The 11897-nt window shown below is 34.0% G+C and overlaps 2 protein-coding genes and 1 long non-coding RNA gene across 4 annotated transcripts in view; all 3 read left to right on the top strand.

Moving 5' to 3' along the window:
* LOC110271679 overlaps positions 1-11897 on the top strand; it is a 23503-nt gene that overhangs the window by 6953 nt on the left and 4653 nt on the right. The gene's annotated exons all lie outside the window — the stretch shown is intronic.
* On the top strand, positions 1478-3974 carry LOC107642330 (cinnamoyl-CoA reductase-like SNL6). The gene is made up of 5 exons (XM_016345644.2): positions 1478-1766; positions 1835-1989; positions 2716-2907; positions 3329-3666; positions 3793-3974. Exons 1-5 carry the CDS (start codon positions 1637-1639, stop codon positions 3872-3874), a joined length of 897 nt encoding a protein of 298 aa, XP_016201130.1. The 5' UTR covers positions 1478-1636; the 3' UTR covers positions 3875-3974.
* LOC107642329 (zinc finger CCCH domain-containing protein 12) lies at positions 8419-11427 on the top strand. 2 transcript variants are annotated; one of them, XM_016345642.2, is made up of 2 exons: positions 8419-9630; positions 10885-11427. In XM_016345642.2, exons 1-2 carry the CDS (start codon positions 8796-8798, stop codon positions 11217-11219), a joined length of 1170 nt encoding a protein of 389 aa, XP_016201128.1. In that variant the 5' UTR covers positions 8419-8795; the 3' UTR covers positions 11220-11427. The 2 variants fall into 2 exon arrangements, with proteins under 2 accessions (XP_016201128.1, XP_016201129.1); XM_016345643.2 differs by having other exon boundaries at positions 8425-9630; positions 10933-11427.

Genomic DNA, 11897 nt, shown 5'->3' with positions numbered 1-11897 from the left:
AATAGTATGGATAGATAATATTTTAAATTTTTTAACTTTACAAAATGTGATAACTATAATGAAAAATTTTAAACTTTATAAAAATGCATTGTGTACATGCCCAAAATTTATATTAAATTGTGTGTCGAGCACGAATTATAACAATTGTTTGCTACACTAAATCATTGGCATCCATTCTTGTGGCATGGACGCATGGTAAACCGTTGTAACATGACACAATTTAGTATACAAAAATGTTTGGTAATAAAAAAAAAATCAACAAAAAACAGTCATAACTTGCCTTATTTAGCATTCATTAATTGTTGCGACAATTAATTAATGTTAAATAAAGTAAGTTTTGGCTGTTTTTTTTTGTTTAGCTAGCATTAGTGAAGGAATGTACTTTCCTATTACATCGTTGATTTACTCAAATGACACCACCTACTAAATTGTGGTAAAATACAACGATGTACATGCATGAAAGAAAAATATAAAAATACAATGTAATTAATTTGAAATAATGAGGACATTCACCTAAAATTTTATTCTAAACAATTTATTTAGGTGATTTATCCAAATTTTTAACTACTAAAAATAAGAGATTTCAATTTCCACCTATAACGAAAGAATTTTAATTTTTTCCTCTGATCTCTCAACCTCATAAAATGCATTTGATAGGATATTTTAAAAATACAACTAATATTGATAGTTCAACCAAATAAAATATTCTTAAATTAAATGAAATATAGTTACAATGTTTAAGTTTTCTTATATTAAAAATACATGAAATTTAAAAATATCCCATCGAAAGATATCTTAAATTTTATTATTTTACTCTTAAAATATACTATTAACTATTTTTTTAATAAAAGACAAATTAGTTTACCTTAGTCATGCAACACCTTAAAATTAATTGATTATGTTATGTGTACACTAAAATTAGTTATTAGTATAAAATATAAATATACATTAAAAATAAAATTAAATCACACATATATTTATATACAAATTTATCGGTGTCTAATTTTAATGTAAGAATAATAGTTTTGAAAATCAATACATAGTCAAAGACGTAGTAATTGACTAAGAGTGAGAGCATAACAATTTAATAATTTAAGAAGGCCACTTAGCTTGTTAATTCTTAAAAAAATTTAATTAATATGTACCTTTTAAGAAAACACATTAAGATTATTATTAATAAAAAATTAACATTTCTTATTGAATAAATACATAATAAGTATATTTTTGAATTAATAATATTAAGAGAGTGTTAAAAGCTTTGTGAAATTAGAAGAGAAGAGATGGTAAGATGGTGAGTTAGGTGCATATAACTAGGCACGCACATTCCCACCAAACTACATTTATAATGGGTTGAAAGTTGAAGAAACTCCAATACGTTCCCCCTTTGTTTTGACCCTTTGACCCCATGAGCCTCCTCTTTTTATATTAAGAGCTTAATATTGTGTGAATAATAAATGAAATTAGAGAGAGAAAGGTGCGTGCGCGTGTCAATCTCCTAAACGACAACTACCTCCTTCCTACCTATCTACCCTCCACACTCTTTGAATGCCCTTCTCTCTCTCTATAAATCAATCTACACCTTCTTCACATAACCCCCTCTTTTATTTTCCACTCAATCGCCGATTAAGATCATAAGATGGCACCCTCATTCGACCACACCGCTCAAACCGTTTGTGTAATGGACGCTTCGGCCCATTTGGGCTTCGCCCTTGTCCACACACTCCTTCATAGGGGCTACACCGTTCATGCCTCCTTTCAAACACAAGGTATGTAAATGGGATTATTCTTACTATATATTTCCTCTTTTTATCTTAATTAATTACTTGTTAATTAGGGGAAGATATGTTGAAGGGGATTTCTACTGACCCAAACAAGCTTAAGATATTCCGCTCAGACCCATTTGATTATCAAAGCATCATGGATTCCCTTAAAGGCTGCTCTGCTTTGTTCTACTCTTTTCAACCTCCTTCTGATCAACCTGATTATGATGTAAGCAAGCAAGCAACCTCCTTTATTATATTATATTATTTTTTTTCATTTATTTATAAGATAGAGTTAATGCATGCAGTTTCTGTTGGGGAGGTTGTGGTTGGGTGAAAATACCAGCAGTGTTTGTTTGCGTTAGTCTTTAAACTTTGAGATATAATATAGCTTCCATTTATTGTGGTAGGCATCATTTGCCTGAATTTTCCCAACTTACTTCTTCTTCTATTCCATCGCAACTCTAATTTCCCCACCCAACGCTTAAGATTATGACAACTAAGCATTCGGGTAAGGATATAGGAGTAATATCCTTACTCCAATAACTATCCAATCATATCATTGCCTCTTATACTAAAATATTAGTAATCATGATGGAAAATTTGGTAGGCTCCCGCGCAATATGGAACACATGCAATGGCTCTAATCTCATTAAAACATGACTGCTTGATCATCTCTATTTAAATCGTATAGGTATTATGATTCTTTTTGGTGGTGCTAGTTTTTGTAAATTTTAAATAGTAACCAGTGGATTAATTAAGAGAAAATTAAACCACATTAATATTCTTTAAAATATTTTTACTTCCTTCCAAGTTTGAAAGTAAGCAATAAACGAATGAGTCGACCATCCAACCAAATTAATTTGGCAAAAGAAAGTTGTCAAAAATTGTAAAAAAAAAGAAGCTGTAAATACGGTAGAAATTGAATTGAATTGATGAGTTGTCATGTACGCAGGAATACATGGCTGACGTGGAGGTAAGGGCTGCACACAACGTGCTTGAAGCTTGTGCACAAACAGAAAGCATTGAGAAAGTTGTTTTTACATCCTCAGCCACCGCTGTTGTTTGGAGAGAGGATCGTAAAAGCATGGAACTTGACTTGGACGAGAGGCATTGGAGCGATGTCAATTTCTGTCGTAAATTCAAGGTATGTATAGTGTCTACACCTTAGCTTCTAGACAAAAGAGAATTATTTTCCATCTAGAAGCAAAACTACATGACTACGGTTTAAAGAGTATAAAAAATATTTCTACAATCCCGCTAGTTGTATCAACAGTATTTCTATCAATTTCTGTCAATTGTCTTTATAAATATATTTTCTGGATGTGTCTCTTTATATATATATTTAAAATATAATAATTAATTATTGTTGACAGTAAATTAGTAGATAATTCAAAAATTTTGGACAAATAATTAAAAAGCAGAAAATACATTTTAGTCAGTTGGTGTAAAAAAACGTAAATTAGGAATTGTACAAAGTTGAAAAGTAGGGAAGTGAGGAATTGAAAAGATGGAAAAAGAAAAGTGATAATTAATTAATTAATGAATAGTTGATATCTGTGAAACAGTTGTGGCATGCAATGTCAAAGACGATGGCAGAGAAGACAGCGTGGGCCCTAGCAATGGACAGAGGGATGAATATGGTGTCAATCAACGCAGGTCTTTTGATGTCTCCTGATCTCTCCATCAGCAATCCTTACCTCAGAGGAGCCGCTGAGATGTACGAGGATGGTGTCTTTGTAACCGTTGATCTTCCTTTTCTCGTCGACGCACACATCTGCGTCTACGAGGATGTCTCATCCTACGGTCGTTATTTGTGCTTCAATCATATTATTAACACCCAAGACGATGCCCTTCGCCTCGCCCGCATCTTGACCCCTGATGCTGCTTCTTCCTTGCCTCAAAGGTTACTCACTTTTTCATTTATAAAATATTTTATTTAATTTGCCTTTTACGTTTTTGGTCACTTTGACTTTTGTATTTTAGTGTAGCATCTCAGGTGACATATTTGACTAAATTTTTTTTTGTGCAGAGAGGAGTGTGGGAAGAGTTTTATAGAGCAGAGAATAAGCAACAAGAAGCTGAACAAGTTGATGGTCGACTTTGAGGCTTGAATTATGAATGATTTTTGTTGGAAACCAAAGAGAAAATACATACTGTGTGTACAATGTTACCATGTTAATTATTAGTAGAATTATTTGTTTGTATGTATGCCCCCATGTCCCCATGAGTCACAAAATGAATTTATCTCATTCAATTCTTTTGTTTATGGCTTTATATTTTCTTATTTTTGGAAGAAAAAAGTAAAAAATTGTGTTAAATAATTGGAAATCATCAACTTAATTAATGATTAAATTATTTATAGTTAATTAAAAGACGAAGTTAATTTGTGTATATATACTGATGGTATAAAAATATTTACACTACAAACTAATAGATTAAAGAAAAATATTATCAAACCAATGAGCTATACCTCAAATTAGGGCTGGAAATGAGTCAAGCCAGCTCATGAGTCAGCTCGAGCTCGACTCGTTAACAGCTCGATAAGCTAAGCTCGTGAGCTGGTGAGTCAAGCTTGAGCCTGAAATTGAGCTCATAAATTAAATGAGTCGAGCTTGAACTTGGATAAGCTCAGCTCATTAGCTCGTGAGCTGGCTCGATTATATATATATTATAACAATTTTAATTATTTAATATTTATATTTATTTTTTACATATAATTTTAATATAGGACATAAATAAAAAATTTATAATTTATTGATAGATAAACAATATATAAAATTGATATTTTCAAATATTTTTAAAAATATATAAGTTATAATTTATTGATATAAAATTATAGATTATGTATTTATGTTTCTCTTATTTGAGCCAGCTCGTGAGCTCGAGCCAGTTCGTGAGCTTTTGGTGAGCCGAGCTTGAACTTAAGAAATAAGTTCGATTGTTAATGAGTCGAGCCGTGAGTCAAGCTCAATTTTCGTGAGCCGAGCTTGAGCTTGGTCTAGCTCGGCTCACTTCCAGCCCTACCTCAAATGGTATACTCTCTAAAGTGGTCGGATTCAACGACAGATGACACTTATTCAAATAAGTAACTGTCTCCTTAAATCTCTCACCCACTTCTAGAAGAGTGATTTTAACTGTCTTAAGATAAATGAACAGTTATTCACAATTAGAAGTGAAACTATCTCAACGGTGGTAACTTAGCCTTCGGAGTGCTTTGCAGATATCATCTCCCATTTCTTGAAACACACAACTCGAACGGGACTCTTTGACGCAGATTAAGTCGAAAACCACCTTTTATTTAGATTTGGGCCTTCCTTTTTAGCCTAATTTACATCCGATTTCAGGTAACCCACGGAATAATATATATGCACAACCCTCGTTATAAAAAAATCAATCTGTTAAATAGTGATAGTACACCATCATATTCATTGGACATTCATCCTGTAAGAGAAATATTAGAAAACTAATAGAAATTATTTTTAATTGGTAGTTAACAAATAATATAAAAAATGTAAACTAAAAATATATTATTGGATTGCTAAATTAAAGGTATTAGACTAATAGTTAAATATACTCATCAACAATAATAAATTCAGCTCGTACTCAATTTTTTTTCATCTTCCAATTACTACTCGTCCAAAAAGTATACTTTAAAAACATAATAAAAAGGAATATTTGATTAACAATTATTAAAAGAGTAACTCCTTTTACCTTTTTTTTAACATGTACCCCATATAAAGGGAAAAATTAAGTAAATCTTAAATAGAAATAGCATGCGAGTTATTTTGTTGGGCCCAATTAAGTTGAATTTTGATGTGGCTACTAGGGTAACATTAAACTAAAATAAAATAAAACAAGTTGATGGCGTGACATAATAGAATGTGTTGGTGGAGCAAGCACATGTGGTTGAGTATGAGAAAATTAAATGACCCATCAAAATGCATGGTAGAGCAGAAAGCAACTGCAACCAGGAGACTCTCGAGTGGACCAACACAAAGAACCTTAGCTGGCTTATAAATTCATAAGTCGGATCGGTCGGTGGTGGAAAGCAGAAAATCTAGAAGATGAAGAAGAAGAAGAAGAAGGACTACTAGCTAGTTCCTATGGTTAAATTAAATATAGTTGGCAAAATGAAAGCTAAGACCGTGGTGGCATTGCCATTATTATTGCATAAATGCGAATGCAATTAAACCAAAAATTAAAGCCCTTTGCTATTTATTATTGGCTACATAACTTGCCTCAACACTTCGCAAAGTAAAATAAAGATAATGGCAATTAACACTACCCCAGCTAAATCCAGATAATAATAATAATAAGAAAAAATATAGGTAACCAACTTTAAATCAGCCAAAAATAAAATAACTTAATTAATTATAAATATAGTAATTAATTTTATTTAGTTATGATTTAAAATATTGGTTATTAAATGTTTTACCACATTCAAATTAGGAAGAGATACGTTCAGTATCATTGCAACTTGAATCACAGAAACTGATTTAATTAACTTCCGTCTCTTCATCCTCCTTCTCTCTCCAAATGCCTAAAACATGATAAATCAGAAAATAGATTCATAACCATCCAATTTACAAAGAAAAGAAACATCCTAATACCTAGCATAAACACCATCCACGTAGAGGTTTTGGATTCATCTAAAGGTATTTGGCTGGTTTTTGGCTGAAACTATCTTAGTTCCAGGCATTATTGTAATAATAATAATAATAAAAATACAAATAAAATAGTATGTAGAATGATTTTATCTAAGTTATTTTTATGATCAAGTAAAAGTTGTGTATGAGTGTCTCACATATTGATTTGAGGCATAGTTTTCATCGTTATTAGATAAAATATAAAATCAAATATGTCCATGCAAAAAATATATTTCTTAAAATATATAGTGGAATCGAAGAACATGATTAAATTGAGTTGTGCAAAATGCGATGAATGTTGGTAGGTTGACCATATACCATTTTTTTTCAATCAGCATTTGCTGCGAGCTTCTTCTGCCAAAAGTAGTTTATCAAATGTTTTTTCTTTTAAACAATACGTAGTTGGGTTTAATTTTCAGCCACCTAATAAATTTGTTCCGCGTTGAATGATCGACTTTTCTCTTAGCTTCTTCCTAAAATTGAATGATGTATTTATTGAAAAAGGTCAACTAATGAAACTACAGCATGGCATACTTCATGATTGTTGCTGGAAGCAGAGATGCAGATCTTACGTTGCTGTTTCATTTAATTTTCCTTCAGCCAAGTAGTTAATTAGTCGTTTCATTTCTTTATCATACATCTTAATTTGATGAGAATAATGTGAATCGGAATATTCCCTAATAATACTATACTGTTTTTCATTAATTTGTAGTTCGTTGATAACTGAGAATTATATAATGTAAGATTGTGCTATTTTTTTCCGTTTTTCTTTTCTGCTTAGTCATGTTTTGAAAATAATACTTACGATTTGAAGTGTTTAACTATTTTTCTGGGGTACATATTAATCATCTGAACCATTAATTCTTCGGTTCTTCCCCCTAAACACATCAACAACACTGTTCAGCTAATTCTCTACATATGTTCATTGAGTTGACTTCCAGCTGCAATTATATTAGGAATAGATTCACATGGAAAAAAAAATACATCTTTTGAAGAGAATTGATACTCATTTAAGAAAAACAATACATCTTATGAAGGTTGCTTTGTCTTTTTTTTTTTTTCATGATATTTCTTAACTTGGTATGTTAAGGAATAATCAGTGGTAAATCAGAGTTTTATTTAATAGTTTGTAGTTGACTAATGAACTGCCGCATATTAAAGACGTGTTCACTTACTTATAATCCCACAAGTTTTTTTTTATGGAAAAGTATAGGGTACCAACATATTATCTGTCAATTTATTGTCAATAATAATTAATTATTATATTTTAAACACATATATAAAGAGACACATCCAAAAAATATATTTATAAAGACACTTCTATTAAACACAGCTATAAAAAAGACACTTTTATTAGACACTTCCATTAGATACAGCTATAAATAAGAGTTGGCAGAAGTTGACAGAAATATTGTTGGTAATGTAGCGGGATTGTTTTTTTATTCATATGGGGCCTAGGCCCGTTAAGCTGACAAGTTATTTACTAAAACATAGCTCAAGGTTTTGCAAGTTCTGACGGATCTTACATTGGGCTATGTCTGTAGGACACTCGAAGAACCATGGGCCATTAAAGTATTTTAAAGAAAATTGGGCCGAGGGCTTTGACCAATCTCTAAGATGGACTGAACCCATTCCAGCGTTTTTGTTACCGTGGTAAAGAAAAGAAAAGAGAAGCCTCTACGAACCATGATGAAAAAATGATTTTCTGTTTTCGTTTGCTTTTGGTCATATGATTTTTCTGCTCTTAAAACCCAAAAAAGAAAAGAAAATAGAAATAAAAAGCAGAAAATCATATGACAGGAAAAAAAAAAGGAAAATCATCAACAAATTGTTCATGGCAGAGGGAGCAAGGAGTTAGTACTACAGCACTCCTAAATAAATCCTAATACACTATAATTGCCATTTGCCATCCTCGAAAAAAGATATAAAAAAAAAATTTTTTTTTGTCGCACTAAAAATGCTAGTAATAAATAGTTCGTCATGTAATGTAGTTACTAGTTAGTTACATTTGTATCTGAAATTCCTATGAAAATAAAAATCTAAGAAGAGGTTGTGTAAGTAATAATATCTGTTATGTCTTGGTCATTACAAGACAATGCCATTATTTCGGCAAATCTTACTAACACATGCCTTTGAAATTCAATCCATTTTGGGATTTGAGAAGCAAGCTACTTCTGTCCCTAGATCTAATCCAATTCATACCATCTTCTTCTTCTTCTTCTTCGTCATTCATAAAATTCTTAAATTTCATCTCTTTCGGATACTCCTAGGACTATCACTAACACTAGAATCATTTCTCTCACCTAACACACACTAAACTCAACCCACTTCTCAGCTTGTCCTCGTTTTCCGTGAAATTAGGGTTTTCCGATCCCCATTCCCGGCGATGGATTACAGCCGAGACGGCGACGTCGTTCAAATCATCGCCGGCGCCGCTAATGACCCTTCCGTCTGGGCAACCGAAGAGGACTACAAATTCTGGAACAACGACGGTGACAGCACGCCTTCCAATTCCGGCGGAGGAAGCGGGTACGACCAGAGGAAGAAGGCAAGAAGCTCTCAGGACAACAACGCAACGACGTCGTCGAGCAACAACAATAGCAACAGGGCGAAGGCCATAGGGAAGATGTTCTTCAAGACCAAACTGTGCTGCAAGTTCCGTGCCGGAACCTGCCCTTACGTCACCAACTGCAACTTCGCCCACTCCGTCGAAGAGCTCCGCCGCCCTCCACCCAACTGGCAGGAGATCGTCGCGGCTCACGAGGAGGAGAGGGCCAACGCTGGCTCCGACACTGTTGTTCCCGCCAGGGAGGAGTTCCAGATTCCCATTTTGGGGTCTTCCAATTACTCCGGCGAGTCGCAGCGGTCTTACAAGGGTAGGCATTGCAAGAAGTTCTATACAGAAGAAGGGTGTCCCTATGGGGATAGTTGCACTTTTCTTCATGATGAGCAATCCAAGTATAGAGAGAGTGTGGCTATAAGCTTGGGCCCTGGTGGCTATGGTGGTGGAGGGGGTGGTGCCGGTGGAGGAGGGGGTGGTGGAGGTACTGGAAGTGGCGGTGGTGCCAGTGCTGGTGCTGCTGCTGGTGCTGGTGGAGGTGGGAATGGGAATGGGCCTAATTCGAAGCCTTCGAATTGGAAGACGAGGATTTGTAACAAGTGGGAGATGACAGGGTATTGTCCCTTCGGAAACAAGTGCCATTTTGCTCATGGTGCAGCAGGTATGGTTTCAATTCCCTTCTTTTCATTTGCAAACTAGGACTTGAATAATGGCTATTTAGTGCAGTGGAAGTTTGGAATAATCGTTTTATTTAATTTGTCTTAGAATTGGAAACTCATAAATGCTGTGTGTTGTGGTGGTCACATATCTCCGTAGGTTTTCTTTCAATTGACATGCTTATTATCAGAGACTAAAGCTTATGTTAGGTTCCTTCTAAAATGAAAACAGGGTAGTATGTGACATCCTTATAGCTCTTAGGTAGATGTTCAGTAGTAGAAATTGATCGAAACTAAACACTTTTGGCAACTTCTGCATACATAGTGGAAGCAAAGTCGATGAAAAGCGAAACTTCATAAAAATATATGCATGCTTTCTTGTCTGTTCCTTTCAACTCTTCATAAGTGAAGTTGAACCTATACAAGAAGAAACTGATTCGGTTTAGAACCATGCACTAGGTTTCTTTCAACCATGACAATAGCCTCTTTCAAGTTGCATATTATGCTTGGAGAATGCAACAATAACTTCAAGAAACAGGAAATGAAGTAGATAAACTATTTTGAGAAACCTATTTTCTACCTTCCTTACATAAGGGATATTTTTCATGATACTGAGAATGGGGATTAAATTTAAACAAGGTACCACAATTATTAATAATTAGATGGCATAAAATGTTTTCAACTTCACATTTTGGAATTAGCAATAAATAAATAAGAGAGTCAAAATCAGCAGTCTGAATCAAAAGCTAACATTTTGCTAAAGCTAGGCAAGTTTCAGGAAAAAATGCAAATGTGTGTGAATAACTGTTGGAAAAGACAGTATTTTGCCCAAGTTTTGCTCCCTTCAATATATATTCTATCATCTGATGGCTTTCCCTGAGTCTTTGTCCCTGTTAAGTTCTGTGATTGCTTGTGTGTGGAATTGGTTAGAGAATGAAATTTGCAGCAATTAACTTGAGGGTAGGATGAGTCTTGAGCTCATCCTTAAGGTTAGTGTTGTTATGTTGAGGCCTGGGTTCATGAATATGCTAGTTATCGTCTTCTACGCACAAATTCAACGAATGCCTGCAGTAACTTTTTGTGGCACTGAAATGCTCCTCTGTATTATTAATGGTTGCAATAGAATTTCTCAATTTCAGTGTCAATCACACTACTTGTCCTTGAGTGTAACTACATTGCATTTAAGAACATTTTGTCTGATGCTGGCACATAGCAACTTAATTACTCTCTAACACTGGTTCTGTCAAAATTGTATCTAGCAAGCCACCTACATGGAAAAAAGTTTGACTCTGGTGTTATGACCGCAGAATTGCATCGGTATGGAGGTGGGCTTGTAGAGGGAGAAAGTAGAGACCCTGCTTCTGCTGCTGCTCCCGACGCGAAGCAGGGAGGCGTACCTTCAAAATCTCCTGCTGATAATGTGGTTGCATCAGTTACCCCGGTTGCGCATTCGGATTCGATGTATCACATGGGAGTTCCTTCACAAAGGCCTACGATTGTGCTTCAGAGGCCTGGACAGAGAGCGCACCAGAAGTGGAAAGGTCCTGATAAAATCAGTAGAATATATGGTGATTGGATTGACGACATTGAATAGAGTAGAGTGGCAATCCATGCCTTTGTAACGTGAAAAATAATGGAACAGGACTCGAATGATCCTATGTATTACCATGAAACCGAGTATGTAATGTGATGTGATAATGTATGTTTATGTTCTTGTTGGAAGAGGAAAGAAAAGAAAGAAAAGTGAAAGAACCTTGTTTATGCAAGGATTTCCATTCGTATAATTTTTTCGTTCAACTAAACATATTCGAGAAATCACATGTAGGGGGACCCTGCCTAACGGGTTTATACAAGGGAAAATCTTCTCAAAAGGTCTTTCACTGTCACCAAACAATGGTTATAGGACCCCTTATGGTATAAAATATAATATATGTACACGTATTATTTTTAGTAGCTAAATAAATAAATTATATTTTTATATAAAATATTTTTGGTATTTTTTTTTGAGTAGCTCTTTTTTTAATATGGTGACTAGTTCTAGGGGTGTTTAAATCTAAACCGATCCAAATTAAACCGTTCATTCAATCCGATTCAAATTGAAAAATAATTAAAACCGCACTAATTCGGATTTGGTTGGATTATATTTTTTGTAAACCGCTGGATTGGATCGGATTTCGGATCTACTTTTCATAACCGATTCGATCCAATCCAATCCAAACCGCACAATGTGTTATAATATTATTATTTTATTATTATATTTACAATTATACTT

The sequence above is a fragment of the Arachis ipaensis genome, chromosome B05 (assembly GCF_000816755.2).
Source record: "Arachis ipaensis cultivar K30076 chromosome B05, Araip1.1, whole genome shotgun sequence".
Classification (NCBI taxonomy): domain Eukaryota; kingdom Viridiplantae; phylum Streptophyta; class Magnoliopsida; order Fabales; family Fabaceae; genus Arachis; species Arachis ipaensis.
This window is presented reverse-complemented; position numbering and strand designations above follow the sequence as displayed.

Coding starts and splice junctions, on each gene's coding strand:
- LOC107642330 (XM_016345644.2), top strand. CDS start 1,637: ATGGCACCCTCATTCGACCACACCGCTCAAACCGTTTGTGTAATGGAC. Junction 1,990..2,715: donor CTGATCAACCTGATTATGAT/GTAAGCAAGCAA, acceptor TCATGTACGCAG/GAATACATGGCTGACGTGGA. Junction 2,908..3,328: donor ATTTCTGTCGTAAATTCAAG/GTATGTATAGTG, acceptor TCTGTGAAACAG/TTGTGGCATGCAATGTCAAA.
- LOC107642329 (XM_016345642.2), top strand. CDS start 8,796: ATGGATTACAGCCGAGACGGCGACGTCGTTCAAATCATCGCCGGCGCC. Junction 9,631..10,884: donor TTTTGCTCATGGTGCAGCAG/GTATGGTTTCAA, acceptor AATTGTATCTAG/CAAGCCACCTACATGGAAAA.